This window comes from Lissotriton helveticus, chromosome 9 (genome assembly GCF_964261635.1).
Source record: "Lissotriton helveticus chromosome 9, aLisHel1.1, whole genome shotgun sequence".
NCBI lineage: Eukaryota > Metazoa > Chordata > Amphibia > Caudata > Salamandridae > Lissotriton > Lissotriton helveticus.
Genome location: NC_136070.1, coordinates 954,221,066 through 954,246,899, shown reverse-complemented (window position 1 = coordinate 954,246,899; position 25,834 = coordinate 954,221,066). Strand labels below are relative to the sequence as shown.

At 44.0% G+C, this 25,834-nt stretch overlaps 1 protein-coding gene across 2 annotated transcripts in view; it reads right to left on the bottom strand.

Annotated features, from left to right (window-relative positions):
* Positions 1-25,834, bottom strand: part of NICN1 (nicolin 1, tubulin polyglutamylase complex subunit) — a 131,370-nt gene that overhangs the window by 72,920 nt on the left and 32,616 nt on the right. For both annotated transcript variants that reach the window (XM_078661217.1, XM_078661216.1), the window contains exon 3: positions 5,131-5,316. In XM_078661217.1, the coding sequence (XP_078517343.1) occupies positions 5,131-5,316 (186 nt within the window). The remainder of the gene's footprint in view (positions 1-5,130; positions 5,317-25,834) is intronic.

Here is a 25,834-nt window from a genome sequence, read left to right as displayed (position 1 = left end):
GGGGACCCGGGCACCCAATGGTTCCACGTCCAAGAGTTTTGGCAAGCCTCTGACTCCCTGCGCCCCCCGAGGCCCGGCCTGGCCCAGCCGCCAACAACCTGGCAACGCCCGGAGTGGGGCAGTCACACCACCAATCTGGAGAAACTCTGCTGGGAGCAATAGCGGACAATGCCGATCGCGCAGTGGGGGCTCCCAATGTGTGTACCTGCTCGAGCCGCCACGCAGACTCCTCTGGTTCCCGGCTGCCAAAGGTGAAATGTGCCACGGCCTGATATGGCCACCGGGTTGCAGGCGACGTTGTATGGAGCCCCCCAGCACCAGTCACTCACCGCCGCACTGACCAAGGGTCTCACGGCGGCAGCCTCCTCGTCCCTGCCAGTCGATAGGATCGCGGGCCGCGTATTGTAACGTTGTTTCCAAATCCAGGCCATGGATCCTCAGGCCTCAGCTCCTCCTGCACCTGGGATCTCGTCACCGGCCCGGAGGGGGCCGTTAAGCAGGATTTCAGAGGTCCGGCAGGGCAGGGGCACTATCCACCAGCAATTATGGCGGCGTTTTAAATGCTGATGCAGCAGGATACTTACCGGATTACTGGACAGCTACAGGAGCTCCCTTACAGCGTGTCCACCATGTTGGACCGCTAGGCCAAGCCCCATGTTTCAAGAGAGTTTTGATGAAATTATATTTAATAGAGAAGTTGAGTGTTTAATGTAGAGAAAAACTGTAAAATGATAAACAGGTGACGCCCGTGAGGAAGATAATTCACTTAAATGTTAATTTAATAAATAACTATATGTGCAATGATTAACGTGCAATTTAAAATGAAATGACACGCCGTTTAAATGTGCAAAAGGCGCTTAGCAGATATACTCATTTGAACTAAGTTTAGAAAAGTTTAAGCAAGGTTTCTTTTCAACTAGAAACAAACTCAACATGCTAAAATGTGCACAATAGATTCAAAGCATTACCTTATTCTGACATCTTTAGAAATATTTGCCAAATCTGCCGGCTCTTCTTATTAAACAAATATTTAATGCTTTGGTAAAGAAACACTTTATTCTGATAACAAGAATTTCTATTTCTCATACACCACACGTAATGTTTCAAATAGAAGAGTTGTTCATTTTGAAACATCATTTTTAGGTCTCGCGCCTAGCGGTGCAGTGCACAGCCCTGCTCGCGCAGCAAGAGACTTTTTGCAGGGGGGTTTTAAAACGGGTCTAGGAAACACACACGCTTGTGCGTGTGCTTTTCCTTTTGCGGCCCGCTATTGGCCTTTGCGTTCGTCTTTTTATAAAAGACAGCACGCAATTGGCCAAAGGCAGGGGCATTGCTCCGCCCACGGCCTATTGGTGTCTGTTACGAGCACCGGCCGTCATGTGGTTTCAATTATCGTGCCCAGGTACGGGCACGATAATTGAAACCACATGTCTCACTGTGGCGCGCGCACACCACTAGCGGGCTTCTTTGTTTTTCAAGTGATCGCAAAATCGATTGCTTTCCCTGCCGTTTGTTTGGTCTGGTTCTGTATTCCCTTTGCCTTTTACGGCAGGTGCAGGCTGTAAGGCCCTCTGCTCTGAGACCCTGGCGGGCGGGTGCCTCCAGAGTCTCTGCCCCATGAAGCCCTCTGTCCCCAGATGCCATGCACCCACCCTGCTTTTTCTTGTGGCCTCCCTCACAGTGCTTCGGACTCCACCGCGGACATCCTTTCATCGTTCCGCCTCTCATCTGCTGGTGTTCTCTTCGCTTTAGGTGTCCGCGGAAGGAGGAATGGAGGTAGGAGATAGTAGGGAAAAGTGGGTGTGTGAACACTCCGGGAGTCTGTGGGATCATTACTGAGCTTGTCCGTGCCAAGGCAGTGAAGGAACACAGTTACTTCTCAGGATGCCACAGCAGTAAAGTACAGCCCCCCTCCCCACACTTCTACACTTGATAAGCACGGTCAGGAGAGAGTACATGCACTCCTTCGGTTTAAAAGTGAGTGCGTCAACATTTCTTAGCAGAGGTTCACGACTTGGGGAGGGTGGTGTACCACCAATCTCATTGGCCAGTAGGTAATTTGGGATAGTGAGTACCACCACTGCTCATTGGCCAATAGGTACTCTAGGTGGGGTATAGGCGATGAAATTAATGGAGTCTCGGCTTAGAAGAGGTGTTCTTGTGAGGAAAATAGACTGTCTGCAAAGAAAGAATGGGTATTAACTGCACTGGGTATAATGGGTTCCTTCCGAAAGTTGAACAGCTTGAGAGGCGGACTGTGATCTTAAACCCTGTTGCTGGTTAAACCAGCAGCGTCAGAACAATGGCCATCCCCGGCAGCCCTGTGCCTCGCATCTCCTGAAGGAAAGGGCGGGTCGCGCAGTCACATGACCGTGCCTTGCAGCCAGCGCTCCCCGCGGGACCTGCACTTTGTTCGGGAAGCTGGCAGGCACTTTGTGGCAGAAGTACTGCCGTTGATTAGTCATTGCACGGCTAGTCGCACTGACTGCTTTAGAACCATCTGTGTCCTTATGGCTCCTCTTCGCTGGCGCGGGACGCACCATCTTCCCAGGGCTGGTAGGGTGGCGCAGCCTGTGCCTGGAGACTGCCCTCACGCCCGTGGGCATCCAATGGGATGATAGGCACTCAGGGACGCAGCAAGCCAAAGGTAAGTTGCTATGCATCCTTCAAACCACATTCGGCTGAGATCAGGCAGGCTGACGTGACTGCCGAATGTTTTATGTAATCGTAGTGTTTGTAGCAATTCACATAAGGGAATGGGACAGAGAGGAGTGGCATGGACTGCTCAGTAAGGTCCACACGTTGCGAGGAAGCAGGGACGCTTAGATTAGAGTCTCGTTATTATGGTCCTAAAGATGCAATGAAGCTTCAGTATCAGCAGTTCAGTGGTCAGACGGAGCTAATGCTGAATTGAGTAAATAGGGAGGGTGTAGCGCAGCTCGGTCAGTGGAATCTGGCGTAGTGGCTACACGTGGAGCTTGTAGGACTTGTGTTGCAAGTATCTTTCAGTGGTATAGCATAACCAGGATGCTTTCTGGTCTTCTCTAACTTCTGTGTTCTATGCACCCTTAATTTGGCGTTTGTACCGCGTTAGCCAGTTACAGTGTGCTTCCTGTTTTGGAAGCTGTTAAATACGGTACATTACTCTTTCTCACTATGCTTTGTGCCTTAGGACTGTTACACCGTCACACTGCCTCTTCTAACAGCGAACCTCCCTGCAGGTGTTTGGAAATGGCTCCCTGTGCAGTCACTCTCACAGTCAAGGTGGACACCTGCAAAGTGCGTACTTTTTATGAGTGACTCTTTCAACCAGTCCTGGACCTTTGTCACTCATTACTACATGGCATGCTAAAGCTGCAGCTAGAAAGTTAAAAGTGCACGCGGGTGCAAGCCGCAGCTCACTGGTGGGTGACCCCAGTGTGACTTTGGTAGCCCGCAACAGATTTTATCCAGGTTGATGTCTATATTCTGCCCCGTCTGCTCCCTCTGTGAATAATTGGTTAAAGTAACTAGGCTTTGTAACTAGTAACAATATGATCGCTTCACAGTCTGACTAGGCTCAAGTAGAAAAAAAGCAAGTTGAACCATTGGTAAGTCACATGGGAGACGTCCAGCCACGTCTGGCTTTCTGTAGGTCATTATTGCAAGGGGAAAAGCAAAACTAAATGTCCACAAATTTAATGTACACAATGATGAAATCTGTTTTGCCGATATTGGATTTGTCGCTCGGAGCTGTTCGTGTAGTGATCTAAGAGGCTGGCTGACAGTAGTGTAATGCTACCAGACGCTTTTGAGAGGGGCAGTGCCCCCAGAAAAAACAAGCATTTACAATGCAATAGGTCTCGCATTACTGAAAGCTTGAGCTCTTGGCATTGCATTATAATGTGCAACGCCAATAGGTAAAACTTTTATTAATGCGAGACCTATTGCATTGCAAATGCTTGTTTGTTTTGTATTATTTAAATGTATTGCCAAACAATATCATGCAAGCTGATGTTTCTTCTTTTACGCAGTTCATAGTTAACCCAACGAAATGTAATACATTAGAAGGTTAGAATATGGTCACTGCCTATGGGAAAGGAGGTTGATGAATCGAAGATCTCATATTCAGAACATCTGTAACAACCTTCATAATAAAACTTTGCAGGCTTCACATTATTTTGTGGGAAAGGAAGAAGCTGAACTAGCTCTGAGACGAATGCTGTCGACTGATTGGATCTGAAGAGGAGATACATGCTACACATTTACAACTTTCTTTTTGCCTTTTTATATTAGTGCGTATTCCTAGTGTAGATTCAAAACATCCACTTTCTCCCCCATTCCCCTTGCCTGACGGCTGTGGCTAACACTTCTCATCTGGATACATTACTATTGATACTTAATTAAAAATACACCTTGCTACTGCAACTGTATGCATATGTGCCTGATTGCTGAAATTCTATTGAGTTTCATGAACAACTCCATATGGGAGGTTATGCTGCTTTGATTGAATTTTGAGCTTCAAGCTCTCTTTATCTCACGCTTTTTCATTTGAACTTGAACTCTTCATGAGTTTTGCTGACTCAAATTGTGGTCCTGTTCTTTAGAATAGGGTATTGTTCCACTATGGAACATGCTTGATGCCTTATTTAATCGTTTGTTCTAAGCATACTTTTGATGATATTTTTGTAAACTTACTTGTAGCCGCTGTTCACTTATCGGTAGGAAGATTAGCCTTTCTGTCCCTCTATCTACCCCTCTTCTTTAAACGTAAACTTACTTGAACTAAATAACTAATTTGAATAAAAAGTATATTACTAATCTCTTAATGAAAAATAAAGCTTTTAAAACTAATTCAAACTCTCGTCATACCCTGAACTTAGAAAATAAATTTGTGGTTTAACTTATGATGCATAGCTACCTCAAAACATGGTGGCAAAGGCCCGCCACCTGTAGAGAGTATATTCAAAGCCAGTGCGGAATGGTGATTAACTAAGTTATGATAAGAAAAAGGTTAAACCATATTATTTTTAATTTGCCCCAACTCGGCACTATCACCCATCATGTTGCTAATGTGTGTTATTAGAAAGGCAGTGACAGTCTGACCTATATTGTGTTCCCCTGCTCACATATAGTATGAAAAACTCTCACCTGATGCCTGTACAGGGACACGTAATCGTGAGAACATTCCTCGGTGTGTGGATTTGGCATCAGTCTGTAGTTCCTCAGGCAGGTGCGCCACTTCAAGGGACCTTCACCCACCTCTGCAGGCCTTCTCTGTTGTATACGCACAGTCAGGAAGGCTGTGTAGTAATTCTTAAATTGGATCACTTGCAACTGCAAAACAAAACAGAAACAAGCTTTGAGGGCATTACTGTGACTGCAGCTGTCATTTAGGCTTGCCAAACGCTTTTAATGATATCTCAGAGTAGACATACGTGGCCATGAGAGCATTTAAAAAAGCCAAACATTAATTCTCTCCTCTGGGGCACAAAGCACAAGTGTTTTTTTTCTACCAGCTAGGCGGTACACATGAAAAAATATATTTTGCAGCTGGCCTAATTCACTTACATAATTTGTGTTAGCAAAACATTCTTCTGCAACTGAAATGTCATGCGAAAAGTTCATTCAATTACCAAATGAACATGCACAAAAAGCCTGAGGAGTTTAGCTGATCCAAGTCAAGTTCACCCCCCTATAAACAAACTAATGAGACAGGCTACATTCCCTCTGACAGACCAGGTGCAGGACCTGCACAGGGGAATCCACACAGAAAGAAAGGTAATCATGTTTCCTGCTTTCACTGTATATCCAAGTACACCAATATTCATGCAAAGCATGAGTGTTAGTGCACAGCATTAAATAATAATAATACTAAACAACGTTTAGAAAAAACATTTTATTTATTTGCATTTATTTGTAGAGTTTTATATGGAGCAAACTTGACCCGAAGGCACTTAACAAAAATGTGTACAGTAGTAGTTATAGGTTTACAGATTGAGGTAGACATGGAGGCCAAACATTGGCAGTACATGAGTGAAACATAAGACGGCATGATTATTGGTGGCTGGCATACTTTTTGAGGTAGAACCAGTACATGAAACAAAATGTATGGAGAAATTAGGATCATTATATGATAAATTTTTAGGTCTCGCCTTTTCCATTCCGCAGGAATGGAAAATGGAGAGAATTCTAGTGGTCAAAATACTCGTCAAACTATGGCTTTTTCGTGCGGTTTTCTTCGAGTTCACGTGGCCACAGGCACACGCTTTTGGGCCCTCCCCTTACCATTTGCACCTGCCTCCAAGAGCTTCAAAGGGATCTGCTTCCCCGCCCACTGCTTCACACTTCACGGCCGCCAGGCTGTGACTCGTTTCATTTTGCGGCCGCTTTGCCTCCCACTCACCATATTTCTTCACAACTATCTGGCAGATGCATCAAAGTTATGTTTTGCGAGTCTTTAATAGCGAATTGTAAGGAATCGCTATTAAAGACTCGCAAAACGGGATGCATGTAGGAATCGCAATGTTATTAGCGATTCCTAAAGATTCCTTATTAGCGATTCGGTAATAACTAATCGCTAATAGGGAATGGATTTCCCAATCATTCCTATGGGCCTTAGGCCCATAGGAATGAATGGGAAAGCCATTCCTTATTAGCGATTAGCTATTACCGAATCGCTAATGTTCCACTATTTCAAGGGTGCCCAAAGAACACCCTGTTGCACCCCTGAAATGGACCTGTGCACAAATGTTACACACACACATGCCCTAAGGGCATGTGTGTGCGCAACATGTAACTTTGAAAAATGCACAAAAGTGCATTTTTCAAAGTTTTAGCAAATTACCACGAAGTTCAACTTCATGGTAATTTGCTCCCCCTATTAGCGAATTCGCTATTTCTTTGGGTTTCATGCATTGCATTTAAGGAATCTCATTCTGGGATTCCTTAAATGCAAGAGCAATTTAAGGAATCGCTATTTAGAGATTCCTTAAATTGCGATTTCTGCATTTGGGATGATGCATCCCAAATGCAAAAATACTGGGAGCAAACGGCCAGATTCTGAGAATCTGCCCGTTTGCTCCCGGTATTTTCTTTGATGCATCTGCCTGTATGTCGTCAGTTTCCTCTGCCTTTTTCCCTTGTATTTCATCCACATTCCTCTCTTCCCAGGATCTTTTTCAATCACTCACTTCTCCCTTCTTTCCCCATTATCTTTCGCATTTCCCCGCATACACGCACCTACTTCCACCCTACTCTCCCGTTTCCACTCGATCCGACTCTCTCTTGGCTCTCTTCTTTTACTCTCCTATTCCCACTTTTCCTTTCCCCCTCGCGCTTTCAGCGCCCCACCCTGTTTTTTTTCTCTCTATTATGTTTCCTATCCATGTCCCTCATGTGATTTCCTTTTCGTATGGTCCTCCACTCCACCCCCCGGAGCCCTCCATCCGTGCCGTGGCACACTGCACGCTCCGACACCGGAGAGAGAACACGATGTACCTACTCACATCCTCTCGACGGTTCTCGACAGCAGAGAGCGGCGGGCCGGTGCCAGCTCACGGCAATCAGTCACAGATGTGCAAGGCGAAGGTCTGATTCACGTTCCTTAGCCTCTTAAATCTCCTCACACATGCCTTTTCCATTCCGCAGGAATGGAAAATGGAGAGAATTCTAGTGGTAAAAATACTCGTCAAACTATGGCTTTTTTGGTGAGGTTTTCTTCGAGTTCACGTGGTCACAGGCACGCGCTTTTGGGCCCTCCCCTTACCATTTGCTCCTGCCTCCGAGAGCTTCAAAGGGATCTGCTTCCCCGCCCACTGCTTCATACTTCACGGCCGCCAGGCCGTGACTCGTTTCATTTTGCGGCCGCTTTGCCTCCCACTCACCATATTTCTTCACAACTATGTCGTCAGTTTCCTCTGCCTTTTTCCCTTGTATTTCGTCCCACATTCCTCTCTTCCCAGTCTCTTTTTCAATCACTCACTTCTCCCTTCTTTCCCCACTATCTTTCGCATTTCCCCGCATACACGCACCTACTTCCACCCTACTCTCCCGTTTCCACTCGATCCGACTCTCTCTTGGCTCTCTTCTTTTACTCTCCTATTCCCACTTTTCTTTTCCCCCTCGCGCTTTCAGCCCCCCCCCCATTTTTTTTCTCTCTATTATGTTTCCTATCCATGTCCCTCATGTGATTTCCTTTTCGTATAGTCCTCCACTCCACCCCCCGGAGCCCCCCATCCGTGCCGTGGCACACTGCACGCTCCGACACCGGAGAGAGAACACGATATACCTACTCACATCCTCTCGACGGTTCTCGACAGCAGAGAGCGGCGGGACGGTGCCAGCTCACGGCAATCAGTCACAGATGTGCAAGGCGGAGGCCTGATTCACGTTCCTTAGCCTCTTAAATCTTCCCACACATGCTGCAGATCATCCTGATGCACAGCCAGGGAATCCGAGGGCACCAGCGCTGGAGGTCATTACAAGAAAGCAAGAATGCATCTGCAACAAGTTTTGAGCTAAGGTTGTTTTTGTAAGGAGTCTCATTATAAGGGCTGGCAGCTCACAATGGAGTTACTTGATTTTATAATGGAATTCCAAGGTGACGTGCAATATAAATGTAATGTACCTTAGGGGATAGTTTATTTATTCTCTGTCTACCAACAAGCTTGTTTTCTTGTTTCAGACTGCTGCGTCTTCAGGCAGTCGCTTTTCCAACCAGCCCCCAAGACCTTGCGCTCCTCATTAATATATTCTGTAACAGCAACTTAACATTTCCCTTTGTTTACACTTAACTTCTAAAGAATCACACTTCCGTTGACTGTCCAAGTATAAGCAAAACTGTCAGTCAGTTCTTGGAAATGCTTACACACAGCCTTCAACAACACAAAGGCGGCCACTTAACTTCTGCAAAAGCACTCCGGGTGCAGCGATTTTAATCAATTATGACTATTTTCAATGCAAACAATTTTCAGTTCAAATGTGCTAATTATGTAGTAGATGGGAGACCAAGCGGCAAATTTATATGGAGAAAGCCAACCCCAGGGCACTGTACTTTGACAGCAGCCCCGTGTATAGAGAATCAGAAGCACGCTGCCTGGCCCTGCTTGTCTTATAAGTAAATGAAACACCAAGTGGGCTTTAGGGTGCAGGCATGCCGAGAGCGTCACTTCCACGCTGTTCCCTTACAATGGGCCAATTAACAAGTGTCACAAGTAAACAGACCAGCGGAGCCAGGAGAGCAATAACTAAACATTACTCCTCCTTTAATCATGCATCCTTTCGGCGGGGCGCGCGACACGCACTCTCTCTGTTACCACACACATGACACTTAGTAGGCAGACCACACCTTCCTCCCTATGCTCGCTCAAGTTGCAGGCAGCCCACCCCCTCCCTGTCCATATGGTCGCTCGACTTTACTTTTAGCTTCGCCGCGCGTTCTCACTGGCTCCTATCTGACCACGTATTCCGCCTTTTACATTAACTTCCATGGCCCATAATTTACGGACAAATAGTCTTTCTTATGTTTTGCTATGCTAGCATTTTGCAGGTGCTTTACATTTGTTTACTTACAATACGTTTTTTAAAAAGTTGTAATTTACGCAACAAGAATAGTTTCTACTTGTTTATGTAAACATGCTCACATTCACAATCACCTTTTACAAATCACTTTCTCAACAAACATCACTCTGGGGCAACACTCATGGCCAAAACCACATTACTTAGGCACACCCTAACCTCACTCATAGACACCGGCACACTACTTAGGGACACCCCCACGCATCAATAAGGGACACCACCACATCACTCAGAGACACCAACACATCACTCATGGACAACCACACACATCACTCAGGTATATCCCCACACAGCCCTCAGGTATATCCCCACACAGCACTCAGGGACATCCCCACACAGCACTCGGGGACATCCACACACAGCACTCGGGGACATCCACACACAGCACTCGGGGACATCCACACACAGCACTCGGGGACCTTCACCACACATCACTCAGGGACACCACCACATCACTCAGGGACACCGCCACATCACTCAGAGACACCACCACATCACTCAGAGACACCACCACATCACTCAGGGACACCAACACATCACATCACTCATGGGCAACCACACACATCACTCACTGATATCCCCACACAGCACTCAGGGACATACACACACAGCACTCAGGGACACCCACACACATCACTCAGGGACACCACCACATCACTCAGGGACACCACCACATCACTCAGACGCACCACCACACATCACTCAAATACACCACCACATCACTCTGGGACACCACCACATCACTCTGGGACACCACCACATCACTCTGGGACACCACCACATCACTCTGGGACACCACCACATCACTCTGGGACACCACCACATCACTCAGAGACAACAAAACATCACTCATTGGCAACCACACACATCACTCAGGGATATCCCTGCACAGCACTCAGGGACATCCACACACAGCACTCCGGGACATCCACACACAGCACTCAGGGACACTACCACATCACTCAGGGACACTACCACATCACTCAGGGACACAACCACATCACTCAGGGACACCACTAAGGGACACCACAACACCACTCAGGGACACCACCACACCACTCAGGGACACCACTACACCAATCAGGGACAACATTGCATCACTCTGGGGCAACACCACATCACTCATGGGCACCACCACATCACTCAGGGACACCAACACATCACTCATGGACAACCACACACATCACTCAGGGATATCTCCACACAGCACTCAGGGACACCACCACATCACTCTGGGACACCACCACATCACTCTGGGACATGCCCACATCACTCACAGAAACCAACACATCACTCAGGGACACCAACACATCGCTCATAGACATCCACACAAAGCACTCAGGGATATCCCCACACAGCACTCGGAAATATCCCCGCACAGCACTCAGGGACATCCACACACAGCACTCAGGGACACCAACACACATCACTCAGGGACACCACCACATCACTCATGGGCACCACCACAGCATCACTCAGGGGCACCACAACATCACTATGCACTAACACAGCATCACTGAACGCCACAGCATCACTCGTCGCCACCACAACATCACTCAGCGCCACCATAGTATCAATCTGTGCAACCATTCAACAACAACAGGTTTCAAATATGTTCTCACAATGTTTCAAGCTTTATTACAAATGTCACAATTTTTTTTTAATATTTCAACTTCCGTTCTTGGATTTTCGTCACAATAAAATACACTGAACATAATCTTCACAAAATGTATTTACAAAAGTTTAAGCTATTGCCATTATACATTACAATAACTTATATTTAAGTATTAAATATTTTAAAACATGTAAAGCCATTGTTATTTGTAATATCAATACATCTAAGTCACGTAAATACAAAACATGTTGCATTACAAATTCTATAGGTGTCACATTTGCAAAAGATAAAAGTCTTGGCATTGTAAATGACAAAGCTATTACAGTCGCAATTTTCAAAAACAACACATAAATAAAACATTTGTCATTTACAAGACCAATAGCTCAAACTTTCCGAATGCGCGACCTATTGCATTGCAAATGCTTGTTGAGGTAGATACGGCACATAAATATATGAACACTGTTTAGCAGTCCATAGTTATATTGGTATGGTGTTAGACAGGGAATAAGTAGAAATATATAAGACAAATAATAATGGGCTACAGTCTGTAGTCAAATGAAAGGATATATTCTAGAAGCAGATCCAGCCTACAGATATACGTATTGTTTTAACACCGCATATTTAGCAGAACATATTGGGGTCGACACACAAACACAAAGACTGAGTGCATGCGAAGTATAAGAAGGCATTAGGATCAATAGCCGATACATTTTTTAGGTAGATATGGCACATTAAATATAAATCGAGTTAATTAGCAGTGCATAGATACATTACATGGTATTACATTGGGAATAGGTGAGCGTACCTAGGGCCAAAAAAGAATAATAGGATGCTGCGTGCAGTCAAGTGGAAGGGAGAGATAGCTCAAGGGAAGCAAGTGGTGAGCCCCACTGGAGGCACGGGGAGAGTGGAGCATAAGAGTTTTCCCCAGGATTATGGTGCTTGCCTAGATCTTAGCTTAGTGCGTGGCAGAGCTGGCCAGCTATACGGGGGTGAGTTTAGATATTTGTTGAGGAGAAGGAGTTCCAATTTCGACTTGAAGTGGAAGAAGGATTGATTGCTGCATAAGTCTTGAGGCAGAGCGTTCCAGATTCTGGGGGCATTTCCTGAGAAAGAGCAGGATCGGGTTTTTTCTTTCTTGAATTACGGCGGGATCAGGAGAAGGCTGTTTGAGCTTCAAAGCTGACTCTTTTGACTGGCTTTAGAGTTTGTTTGAGAGGTAGAGTGGTCTCTCTGTTTGTAGGGCCTTGTGTGTTATGCAAGCAGTTTTGAATATAGCTCTTGCTTCCATTAGAAGCCACCTGAGCTGTTTGAGAGTGGGGGTAATATGTTCATGGCACCTCTCTCCTGATAGTAGCCTGGCTGCTGTGTGGAGTGTTGTTTTCAGAGGGGCTAGGTATGCTTTTGGGGTGCCTGTGAACGCAGCGTTGCCATAGTCCAACTTGGGGAGGACAAGGGCTTGAACCACAGTCCTTAGGTCATCACTGGGTATGAAGGGTTTGACTTTTTTTAGGTGCATCAGTGCATAGTAGGCACTTTGAGGAGAGGTGTTAATATAATCCTTCATGCTGAAGTGTCTGTCAAGTGTGATTCCCAGGGATTTTACGGAGTCCAAGATGAACAGTTTGCAATTCAATGCTGTGAGGTTGTTGCACCAGTTTGCTATGGGAAAGGGTCTCTCTTTGAGTTGGATGAGGAGGAGTTCCATTTTGTTGAGGTTGAGTTTGAGGTGATATCTGGCTAGAGGATTTTTTGGTGTTGGATGTCACTGACTGATTAGATTTTCATGTAGAGTTGGGTGTAATTCGCACAGAGGTGATAGACAATTCTAGCTTGCTTCAGGATCGTTTCAAGAGGTTAAATAGTGCAGGAGACAGGGTTGACCCTAGTGGGACACCTAGTGAGACTGACGACACCTAAGTGGTTTCAGTGTTGAATTTGATTAGCTGCATGCGCATACTTACAAAAGATGTACACCACTTGAGGACAGTTCCATTGATGTCTACTCTCTTTGAGAGAGAGTGGTTAGGAGGATGTCGTGGTTGACAGCGTCGAAGCGAACAATAGGTCTAAGACATTATAAGGCCCTCTGGGATTTTTGGTACAAGCTATTGTCCATAATTGTGGTGGTTAACTATTTCAGAAAGTGTGACAAGTATGGTTTTGTGAGATATTTGCATGCAAGTAAAGTGTTAGAATTTTGGGAAGGCTTCGCTTTTTGGAGGGCGAATGCAGAGAAATAATCAATATTGGGGTGAAGTTTTGCTCAGCATAGATGAAAAGCGTCTTGGAACTATTTGCAATTATGGAGAATCAAAAATCCTTATTTAACAAAACCCAGAATAGAATGGTTAGGACGGCCAGTCAAAAATGAAAGAGTTTTCGGTTGAAACTGAAGCAAAGTATGGAAAGCAATGACGCAGTAGTGGAAACTACCTAGGCACACTGAAGTGTTGAGCATTCAAATGACAAGGGAGAGTCCAGGTAGCCCCGCAAGAGACTGTGACAGTAACACAACTAAGACGATGGTGGATAAACTCCAAGGAGGCAAATATGGCTTATGGTGGGGAAGTGAGAAAGAAAGTGCGAACTGACCTGTTGCAGTACAAGGGTTATTAAGAAGTGAAGAAGTGTGTGGAAAAGATGGGAGGCAGGTAACTTGGCCAAAGAGAAGAAGCTAACGCATGTTGGTAAGGCAGAGAAAGCCGATGTCAGAGGCCAGATTTGAAGGACAACTTTTCTTGTTGTATAACCAATTAGAAAGTTGGATAGGATTTGTGAAAGTTTGAACAGAAAGCATGGGAGACAAGATGGAGGTTGAACAAGTGATATTCTGACATTACTTTAAGTAGTCATTGATCTTGCACGATGGAAGACCATTCAGGCTTGAACAGAGGAAAGTCATCCTATATACTCTTAACCACTGGAAAAGAAGGGGGTATACTCCATGAAGGGACTTTTATGAATTTGTGGCTGTAACTGTAGTACTGGTAAATTGCACCAAGGGGCAAAACCTTTGTTTCCTAGTAGAAACATTTGCAAAAGAAGATGACTTATCTTTTGAATTCAATGTGGCCTTGAGGACTTTGTAATTCTGAAAAGGTTGATAAGCACGCTTTGAATAACTAATGATTATCTTACTCAGGGACATATTACTTGTGACATGCATTTCTCAAGGACTGCATCGGTCAATGGTGCCAATTCTTGACTTCAAAGGAAAAATCAATTACCTTCTTGTGTAAGTCCCTATGAAGGACAATGTTCAGAGCCATGGAATACTGAGCCATTATTGACTCTTGCCACAGCATGCACTGGATCTTTAATAATTTCAAGTTTCTGTAAAACATTTTCTTTGGCTTTTGAAGTTCATATCTCCTTCATCCATCTCCACAGAAGCAACACCACTGCATTTCCCAGTGTCCACCACTGCAAGAAGTGGCAGAATGGCATTTGCCAGCAACCACCTCTTCAGGAAGTGACATCAATTGTTTCCCACCAAAACTATCTGTAAAGGAAGATGACAGACAAGCAGACTTCATTCTCTATCATCCATCTCCATAGAAAGTGACATCACTGAATTTACCAGCATCCACTGCTACAGGAAGCAACATCACTGTGTTAAAAAAAAATCTACCTCTACAAGAAGAGACATCAGTGGCTTTTTGCCGAAATCATCTTTAATAGAATATTCCACAGAAGCAGACTTGATTCCAGTGGTTTTCATATAGACCACCCTCATGAAATACAATGAAGTAGGTCTCGGTTTGCAACCCATTAGGAATCGCTAAAATCAAGGGATAGTGGCCTGCTGGGGTCAGCTGACCACCATGTCTTGATTGTTTTTTAAATAAAACAATATTCTTTTTATGGAGGCACCCTGTTCTCCTTAAAGCAAAACAAGATGCATTTCAAAAGCAAATATGAAACGTTTAAGTTTAATTTTTTAAGGGTAGGCAGTGGTGTATGGGGCCAATGGCTGCTTTTAAAAAAATTAATTAAGGGGGAAGTGGTCCCTTGGGGACTTCTTCCCTTTGTCGAATAGGTTACGACCAAATTGAATTTGGTGATAAAGTGCTAATGTTTTGCGACCGCATTTCGGTTTCCAAAACATTCATCCATACCACTGCGTTTCGGTATTGGGAAAGGATGCCCTCAACACGCCCCTTCCTAATACAGAATCGCAAAACCAAAAAGTGACCATTCAATGAGGAGTCGTCGGGCTGTGGGCAGGCTATAACTGCCTGACTGCATGTAGGAATTCCTTTTTTTTAAAAATACATTTTTGAGAAAACGAGTGCTATCAGTGGCCATTTCAGGACAGATGCCAATAAGATGCAAAAGGTCTTCTACGCTTGAACCACACAGAAGGCAGCCTCTATTAACAGTATTCTGCCATTCTGGTTTTCCGCTAGGGTAGGAGGACAATTAAGGCAACAATGTAGCAGCTTCAGCTTTAGATGTAGCGAGTATGTACATGCCAGATATTTTGCCCGCTTCAACTGGGAATGGCTATTAATCACCGTCCAGGCGTGGGATCTTTACCCAAGCTTGTCTTTGCCCTTTAGTGTGGACAGCTTGGCCATTGCGATATTGACCGTTTTTTTAAAGACGTCGCATGTAAGTGGCAGCCCCAATAGATTGCCACGTTGTTAATTTGCTAAAGATTGGTCTTGATATACTTTGAATTTGCTGATATTAATACTGCTCGTGTTGTAGATTGTGGATCATAAAATGTTATTTCATAAAGTATCTGAATGTTTTAACTTGAAACAGCACTTGACAGTTATACCCTGCCTCTAAAGGCCAAACTCCAAGCGTATCTGGCTAGGGGAAGAGCACTGTGGTAAGTTGAAGACTTGCCGGTTAAAAGTTTGTTTATCCAGTAGAGCTTAGTCACACCCATGAAGAGCCTCACTGCTATAGGCTAAAGTTGGCAAGACCTTTGCCGCCATTATCCTCAATAATGAGTCGAGTGTTGCGCCCTTCAAGCTTTTATATAGGGTATTGAAGACCATACTTAAAGTGATACTCTTATTTGTCAATGCTTGCAACTGTTGTTTAAAGGTTTCCTTATTGTCCATCTGGACTCCTAAGTCCTTGTATTCTTTTACTGTGTTCAAGGTGTGCGTACATAAGTAACAGGATGCATTCTTCTTGACTGCCTTGCTAACCATCCTCAATTTCGTTTTGTTTCTGTTGATGACTACCTCATTTTGCGTGGTGTGCAGTTGCAAGGTATTTATCAGCCATTGCAGGCCTACTTTGGTTTGGCTGCAAAGAACCACGTCATCTGCGTAAAGTAAGTGATTCAATACAAAAGTTCAGGGGCGTTTGGCTTCGCTGGTAGCTGTGGCAAGACCTCGGGAGAGGTCAGCCATAAAGAGATTGAAAAGAAGGGTGGTATTTCCGACTATGATCCATACCCAAGTAAAGCTGTGGAGACCACGAGGAGAATTTCTAGTAGAAATCTATCGGGAGATGCGGCGTTTGAACAAACGAGCTGTAATGCAGGCTGTTTACTACCAATCGACTACTGCCTAAACGCCGGGGCATATACTTGTGAAGATACCAGCCCCCAGCAGGGAATACGCAGAATTTATAGAACACTGCCGCGTCCAATATATGAATGTGTCATTATCGCTAACTTCCGGATTCGTATATCATTGAGATTAGCTTTGATCTCTTCAAGGTCAACTGTATGCCTTATCGAGAATAATAATATACATAAAAGCCGGGTGGATTTATAGAATAAATAAGACTTACCTTCCACTCCATTCATCGAGATATAGAACCTATTTTATGTCCTGTCCTATGTATGTGCGAATGACGGTCACCTGATGAAGGCAGATTGCCGAAACGCGCGTAGTGAAATCCAACCGCTTTGCCTACTACGACAGAATATAGACCGGTCCAGTGTGACTTGTTGTATATTTTGTTTGTCTTTTTCTGTACTTTATCAAATTTGTTGTTTTATTTTTATGTATGTATATTTAATAATTTAATTAAATATAAAATGAAAATATTCAAGAAATAATAATGTTTGAACCAAAAATAAATATAAAATAAAATGTTGTGTATATCAAAACTATTTGTGTTGCTATACTTATAGTAGTACTATGAAGGTCGCTTTTTCTATTATGTTCCTATGTTTGAGAGATTTGGCACTTATTAATTGAGTGGTTGCTATAATTGTATTTTTCCTATAGTGTTGTTTTCCCTACGTATAGCAACTTTACTATTGTAGGGGTCCCCTGTTTTTCAAATAGTAAGACCTCGGGAGAGGTCAGCCATAAAGAGATTGAAAAGAAGGGTGGTATTTCCGACTATGATCCATACCCAAGTAAAGCTGTGGAGTGACTACAATTCTAAGCAGATGAGGCAGGATGTTCCAAGCCCAGATCTTCCTCCAGAGCTTTGTGTGGTTTACACAGTCGAAAGCCGACTTATACTTGATGAAACAGAGATATGTCATGCTATGGTGCTTTTCCATTTGATCAAACAGGATTGACAAAGCTAAAATATTAGTAATTGTGCCAGAACCTATTCTAAAGCCAGTTTGAGTTCTTGGAATTATCCGCGTTCATTCTGCCAACGCAGTCAAGTGATTGCGCCTCGTCACAAATCAGGTAGGCTTCAGGTAGAAAATACGTTAGAATAGGGTGGTCCCAGTAATGCGGGTCACTTTTGTAGACGGCCCGGAATATCCAGTTGGGCCCTGGAGCGCTGTCTCTACTTCGTTTTACCATTGCAATTTCTAGTTCGAGGGAACATACTTAATCTAAGTTGTTAAGGGCTGTACCTAAAGAAGGTTTACCTTGAAGTAAATGAGCTCTATGAGGCAGCTGGTATTACTGTGAGTCCATAAATGGAGAACGATTGTCAACTGGCGTTGCAGCTTGGAGCGATGCCATGACCTGGGTAAGTGGGGCATTCAATACCGACCCTCTACAGTGAGGAACTAAGCACGCTGACAGCGGCGGTGTGAAATGTGCATCCTGAAACATTCTAGTTGGTGAGTCTTTTACTACAAAGAAGTGTTTTTGCAGCAAAGTCCCCCAGCTCTATTACCTGATTGGGATATTGCTTAGGGACTGCTGCTGTCATTTTAAATTGTTCACTATCGCCCAGACATTTCTAGAACTAGGTTGCTTGCTAATGTAGTACAACTTTGACCAGGATTTGTCCATTCATTTTTTCATGCCGGCCCACACAGACTTTCTATATTCTTTTTTTTCAGATCTTAACAGTTCTAGGCTATTTCTTGTTTTGTCACATCCCCTTCAAACAACCCTCAGTGCCTGATTTACCTTCTTCTTGGCCAAGCGGCAGGCTAATGATCTTGTTGTTGATTAGTGACATTTTTCTAAGGGCTACCCAGTTTTTGTCCTGGGGGGCCTGATCACGTTGCCACCTGAAAGCAAGTCAATTGTAAATGTGTGCCAAGCTGTTATCTGGTCTAGGTTTGGCCCTTCACCCCTTTCTATTACGGCCTTTGTACTGTCGGTAATCTTCATTATAGAAGTTTCCAACAATTACAGTTTCTTGTAGTTTATAGTGAATTGGGTACCAAGGATTGTGGGTCCGCTCTTGGCAACTTCTCTTCCCAAATCTAAGAACAGTGTCTGTGGGTGATGGTCCCTCTCTGAGCCATCCGCCAATTGTAAAGAGCGAATGGCAGGAAAGAGAGTGAGAGATGCAAAGGTATAATCAATAATAGACTCAGACCATGGGTCAAAACAGGTGAAATTTGCCAGGCAATCGTCAAGTAGTCTGCCAATGAGCGCCCTCATCCCAAGGTATTCAACATCTCACACAAAGTTTACCCTGTGTTTGTCCTTCTGTTTTCCTAGATTCGATACTTGAGGCTGGATATTCCAGTGGATGCTCTGTCCGTTAAGAAAATCATTAACGTTGGCGCCAATAAAGTTCATAACAAAATCACCTGTGATGATGAATCTGGGTTCTGGTGATCGATTCATAAAATTCAGGATGATTGAAGAAATTTTCAGGGGTGTGGAATTTAATAAAATATCTACTTGTCCATGGGGCAGGTTGCTTCATTGATCTACTTAGCACCTTCAATGCTATGGAGATTTTTCTCCTGTGCTGAAGATCAATATTTCCCATTGTTCATGACAAGGCAGCTCGTCATAAGCACACGTCCAGTGTACTGCATGACGAGCTGACCTTGTCATTAGCATAGAAGGGGTTAACCTGCAACAAAATCTACTTGTCACTTTTGTGCCATGTAATGCGGCGACAAATTATGGCAGCAATCTCATTATATAAGAGTTCTGAAATAGATTCCCTGATTATGTCAGGGCTCCTTCCATAGGAAGGTTTGAATACTAGCAATTACCTTATGTTGCCATGTTTCCGCAGATCTACATACTGGGGCTGAAGGTAATGGTAAGCAACAATTTCATGGTTGGAATGCCCTTTTGAGTCTGTGCAAACCTACTAACTTGCATGTTGTATGGGTTTTTACCAACTATTCTCTAATCTTTTCCCATACTGAGAAATGTTGGCAATTTACTCCTGACAATGGCAGACATAAAACTTCTTCCAGGGTTGGGAAAACGTGGTTGGAGGGAGAGTGAACTTGCAAACACTCAGATTTTCGCATGAGCAAATCTACACTTGCATATTTGCTCATGCTAAAATGCAGTTCACAAATATTTTCTAGGAGTACTATTTCTTGGTCTACGTCTGTAAAGTCTTGTGAATTCACAAACGCTGTATATTTGCACTTAATGCAAGGGCATATACCATGGGTGCACTTATGAGAGTTTATTATATAATTGGGCCCCTAATTAGGTCCGGCATTAACCATGAGTGACCTTTTGTGTTTATTAAAATTCTGTCTGTCTTTCTCTATCGGCTAGCTTCACTGTGAGTGACAGGGCATTCTGTTCTTTCACAAGGAACATATCGACACACAGTCAGTGCCAGGAACTACTGTGCATAAGTGTGCTTGTTGAGACCAAAAAGTTTTTGCTTTTGTCAATGTCTGTTAAAATGGTGAGGGCCTGGCAGGTCCCACACCAGTAAGCTTTTACAAAAACCATGCCTAAACAAGTCACAAGTTGAACAAACCAAAAGGCTGACCAACAATTTCAGACCTACTGGCTTTACAAATGCTTGTTTATTTTCGTTTATCATACTCTTGTTGAAACAGGTTACATTGATTTTCCATTATGAATATTTTTGGGAAATACTAGCATACCTCAACACATTCTACTAAATAATGCTACAAAGAAATGGCAACTAATTTTTTTACAGTAGTTTAGCAAAATGTTTAAGCATTTTTTTATGAACATTTTATTTTGAAAGCAAATAATCATCAATCTTGCTTTCAAGCTTCTGCAAATATTTGCATCTAATCAGAGAGCATTCTGGGAGCATTATACATAGACTCATATTGCTAAACATTGAAAATGTGTGTACACATTTTTATACGGGAACCACTGTCAGTAGTGCAGTCTGAGCTTACAACATTTACTAAGAGCGCTCACCCTAATAATAAAGTCTTTGCATTAATGAACCATAAATACAAGCTTGAACAGCATTAACACATGGACACAAATATTACCTTAACTGCAGTTAATGCCTTTCCCTTATCCATAATGTGAAACTGTAAACTGGCAGCCAAAGTGCTGGGCCTACTTGTCCCAAGGACAAAATACACATGAAAACTTGTTGCCCTTGACCCCAAACAATAGGTCCCGGGCATCGGGCTATATGAATTCCACATCCCTGAATTTTCTTAGAAACTCTGTTTTTGAAACAGAAGTTGGCTGGATGTAGATGTTGAATATGATTAGGGCCCACTTGTGTGTTGAGATGGTAATGGATGTGGGCAACACGCAGAGTCCGGTTCAGGTAGTATCTCAATATATTCTGCTAGGGACAGTGTGATATAAGAAGTCACTCTCCCAGCTGGGCGGCCAAATTGTTTTGTTTTTTCCACAGATTTATGGTGGTAAGAGTACCACGTACTGAGAGGGCAGTGAGATTGCCCATATCTCCGGGAGGGTGACTATGTCAAATTGTTTCCAGAAAAGTACAGCATCATTGCTTTCTATTTTGATTTCCAAACCAGCAATGTTCCAAGAATAGAATTTCAGGCTTGTATCACATTCCCTCTGTGTAATCTGGCAAGTTAATTGTTTACTCCGTTGTCCAATTCCCGCGTTTAGGATTCCGAAAGCCATATCCAGTCTGGCGCCGTGGTAGGGCTAATTTTTACACCAATTTGTTTGCTGTGGTGTTGTGGAGTACTAGCGATTTACTGAGTTTGCTCTTTAGCAAAGAAAAGATAGGTAAGCTATCAACAGTTATCTTAGGCGGGGACGGTAACGCAAGCAGGGCAGGATAACGTGGAAGTATGAAGGGCATACTTTTTATGCCCTATTCCTGAAAGGCCTCCTTTTCTTTCAGAACTAGGGTCGATGGAATTGGTGATGACCAAGTAACCATCATAGATTCTTTTAGAGAAGGTCTGTTCTCTAGGAAAAATTCCACTGACTTAATGTCTGACAGGCGACATAGGCTAGGGATGGTAAAGCTTGAAGAAGATTTAGAATGTTTCCTTGATTTAGGGAGTCTTGGCAGCCCCTGGACTAAAATTCTGGATAAAAGACAGTCCTTGTTTCACGTTACTGGTGGCGCATGATGCCTGCCACTATTGGTTCAGCTGCTTTTACAGTGGTTATAGTTCTTTGAATGACTCGAGTAGTATTGGATGGGTTAATATTCCTAGTCCGAGTACCTAAAATAGGGTCATTACTCTCTGTTGATGCAAAGAGGGGATTGATCCCCAAATGGATCTCCACGTTACTGTGGGAGAAGTTTACGTATGTTTTGATTACCTTGATGGTTGTTGGATGCTGCAGGGCGATTTCCCAGGGTGTATGATGGTCGTAATCTGGCCTGAGATGCATCCAAGGGGCTGCCCTGTAAGTCTGCTACAATGTGGCCAGACAACGTCTCTCCGGGATGTGGATAACTCTGAAGGACGACAGGTAGATTGCCGGTGGCGTTGGTTCTCCCTGAATTTTCATAGGAATTGTGTGCCTCCTGGGTCTCTTTGGTATTTTCAGCACTAATTAGGGTCAGGGGAAGACTTTGTTTCCTCCTTTACACCAAAGATTGGATATAGTTTTCCGGGTAAAAGTGTATTTATAGGCCCAACTGACTGCCTGGAAAACCTGTTCCTGGCTTTCCTCAATCTTTTCCTCTATTGCTTTGTGAGCGGGCATTGGAAGGCGAAGACGTTGCGCTGGTTTGTAGAGTAACAGTAGAAGATGCGATACCAGCTTCCGTCTGCACTTTGTTTTAGTCACTGGTCCCTTGCTGAACTTGATCCTGTTCACCCATAGTAACAGTAGGATGATGATGAATATGGCCGTTAACCGGCCCTATTTCTACTGTTCCCTTAGACTGAGTGTTTTGAAATGTTGTTTGAGTAGGAAGTGCCAAGCTGGAGGCTTCCGGTTGGGGAACATGGTGGCTGGTTAGGTCTTCAGCAGTGAGCTCCGCTGTCCACCTCTAGCTGTTTGTATGCCCCCACTGATATCGTGCAGACTTACCTCTCACCGACTTCTCCCCTGTTATTGATCTCCTCTCAGTGCCGGCCTTCGCCCCTCCTGGGGTGGGGTGGGGGTCGTGTCGGACTGGGAGAAGCTGTCTGTAGTTCTTTGGCTACAAGAAAACACGGTGCCCGACTCACTATCGATACTGGCAGGTGAGCGCAGCACAACGCCTTGCTTTCCAGTGGGGGCGGCTACTGTTTGCGGCTTTCGCCGTTCGTTCGCCTGGGTAGGCGTACCGCATTGCACACCAGGCAGGGTCAGTACCTGCTGAGTGCCCCACTGTTTGCTCAAATGTGCCGAGCCTGTGGTTGAGAGAGCTTCCGGCAATCGGCCCTCTTTGGGTCATTGTTCATTAGCACCAGTATCAGCTTCTGCCCCACTACATTTCATGAGCTCTAGAAGGGCAAGACAAACTGGAGGCAAGGAGCCTGGCGCCTACATCATACCTATGGCGATTGCTGAGAGGGGGTAGAAGGAGAAGCCCCCCAAGGAAAGGACTGTGCAAGACACTCAAGTAAGAGGGGGGGATGTATCCATATTGTCTGGTGGGCTAATTGGGGGGAAGGGAGTGGGGCTTCCAAATAGGTATACGTTGAGAAATAAAAATAGCACACTGGAAATTGCCTCATTCCTGCAAGGCTCTATATGTGAAAAAATTGAGGTCAAACAGAGAGGTAGAAAAACAGGGGACAATACTACTGCAAATACCAGTTTCAGCTCCTTACCTGCTTCCTCTAATGCAAACGATCCTCTAATCTCGACGCTTCAGAAGAAAGCAGCTCTAGTCAAGATAACCACCTCTCTTAGATTTTTTTTTAAAGGGCAGGCTAAGGTAGAGGTCAAAGGGCTAGATAACATTTTTGTTCTGCCCCCACCGCTGGTGAAATACTGGGAATCCCTGCAGATAAAAGGAAGTCTATAACAAGCATGAAGTTTAACAAACAAGGAGCAGAGGCAGAAGCACTTTGCTCAAGCATTGAAATTACCAATAGTTTTCAGGTACTAGCTGACAGTGAACCCGACCCCATTGATGGGGGAACTCAGGATCCTGACTCTTAAGCCACTACGGACTTCCTTAGTGTAAATAAAGGTGGTCAGAAACAACAGGGTTTATGGAAATGCTAGATGCTCTATCTTCAGAAATTAGGAATAAGTTTGCCATCTCGGAAAGAAATCAATCTAAAATCCAAGAAACTTGTGAGACTCTGGAAGCCAAAAGGTCCTCTATTATAGAGAGAATCTGCGTGATTAGAGGCCCTTAACAGGGAGGTGGAATTTAATCAAAGTGAAGTCCATGCCCTAAAAAATGGAGAGAAGGGACTACTGGATAAAATAGAGTCTTTGGAAAACATTGCTAGGCGAAACATTGTAAGTCTACTGATTGAATGTGTCCCCTCTGTCGATGTTGGGGAGCTAGAGGCAGATATACAAAGGATTCATATAGACTCCTTTTCCAAAAATCCGAATAGGAAGAACCCAAAGGGAATTTTGATTATCTTTAAAACTTATATTTTAGAGGAACAAATTCTGTCAGAGGCTCTGAATGTTGGTAGTTTTACTAAAGGAGAGTAATAGTTTTGTGTACGTTTGGATATCTCTATGATTACACAAGACAGACAGTGGGATTTGGGGAAGCTCATACTTGAGTTGAGGTCGCTAGGCACTACCGCCCATCTGAGATTTCTGAAGCTCCTTAAAGTTATGTGGCAGAACAAAAAGCACAACTTTCTGGATCCTAGGGAGGCTGGAGTCTTCATTGAGCAGAAACGGGCACAGCAGTAGCACTAAGAATAATATTTAAATGCTGGAGGAAGGCGTGAGCCCCAAAGGGAATCAGATAAAACATACCCAGTCTGTTTTTGGGAAGGGTACCCATGGGCGGGTTAGGGTCACTAGATGAGCTATTTAGTTTAGAAATTCACTGGGTGAGGAGCATATGGGTGGAAAAAACAAAATAAATTTAAGATCCTTATTCATTGGTATCTAAAGTTTGGGGCCAGAGGCATGAAAGAGGGGAGCATGTGCCAAGATGGGAGATGCCTTTACGAAAGGAAAATAATTGGATGCCATTTCTTAGAGAACAAGTCCCTGTAAGAATTTTAACATGGAACTTCAATGGGCTTGGAGTAGCGAGTAAAAGGGGAAGAATTTTCCAATATTTGAGTCAAGCTGACTGTGATATCATCATTCTGCAAGAGACACATTTAATGCAATATGAATGGGAGGCCCTCCAATTTAAACAGAAGTGAATTGTAGCGTCTGTCCACATTAACCAATCATGCCGTACCAAGGGAGTGGCCCTACTTATTAACAAATCTGCCAAAGCTATCTTAGGGGAGTGTAAAGTTGATGATAAGGGGCATTGGATTATTGCTAACATTAAAATACAGAATGCCTGGTATGCTCTGGCAGGCTATCATGGGCCCAACATCGACGTTGACACTCCCCTAAATTTCTTGTATCACCAGATGCTGGAGATCAAAGCCCCAGTTGTCTTGGGAGGTGATGTTAACATACTTCTGAACCCTATTCATGATTAATCCAATAAAGGGGTGAATACAGGTTCCTCGAAAATGAGGGGGTTTAGCAAGATAATTATGGAAGATCTGGGTCTTATAAATATATGGAGAGTTAAAACCAAGGGGCAAAGCGGTACTCAAAATTTAACTTTACAAAATAAAAGGCACAGACATGCCTCTAGAATAGATTTCTGCCTGGTGGACTCTAGGCTTGTTAATAGTGTTAAAAAGATTCATCATATTCCCGAGCATCTCTCAGACCATTCAGCAGTTCTCTTAGAGCTGCAAATAGAAAGAGGGCCCACCAATGTAAGGTTAACTTTTGATAGATCTCAATTATCTGACCGGTCAGTAGTAGCTCAGGTGAAGAGAGATACACTGGACTTCTTCTAGGTTAATGCCTTTTCAGCACCATTGCATGTAATATTGGATGCCTGCAAGGCATATATCAGAGGCAGAATAATTAGTCTTGCTGCAAAAAGTCACAAGGAGTCCAGATATAAGATAAAAGAGCTAGAAAGTGATATTTCTAGGGCTCTGAGCAAAAG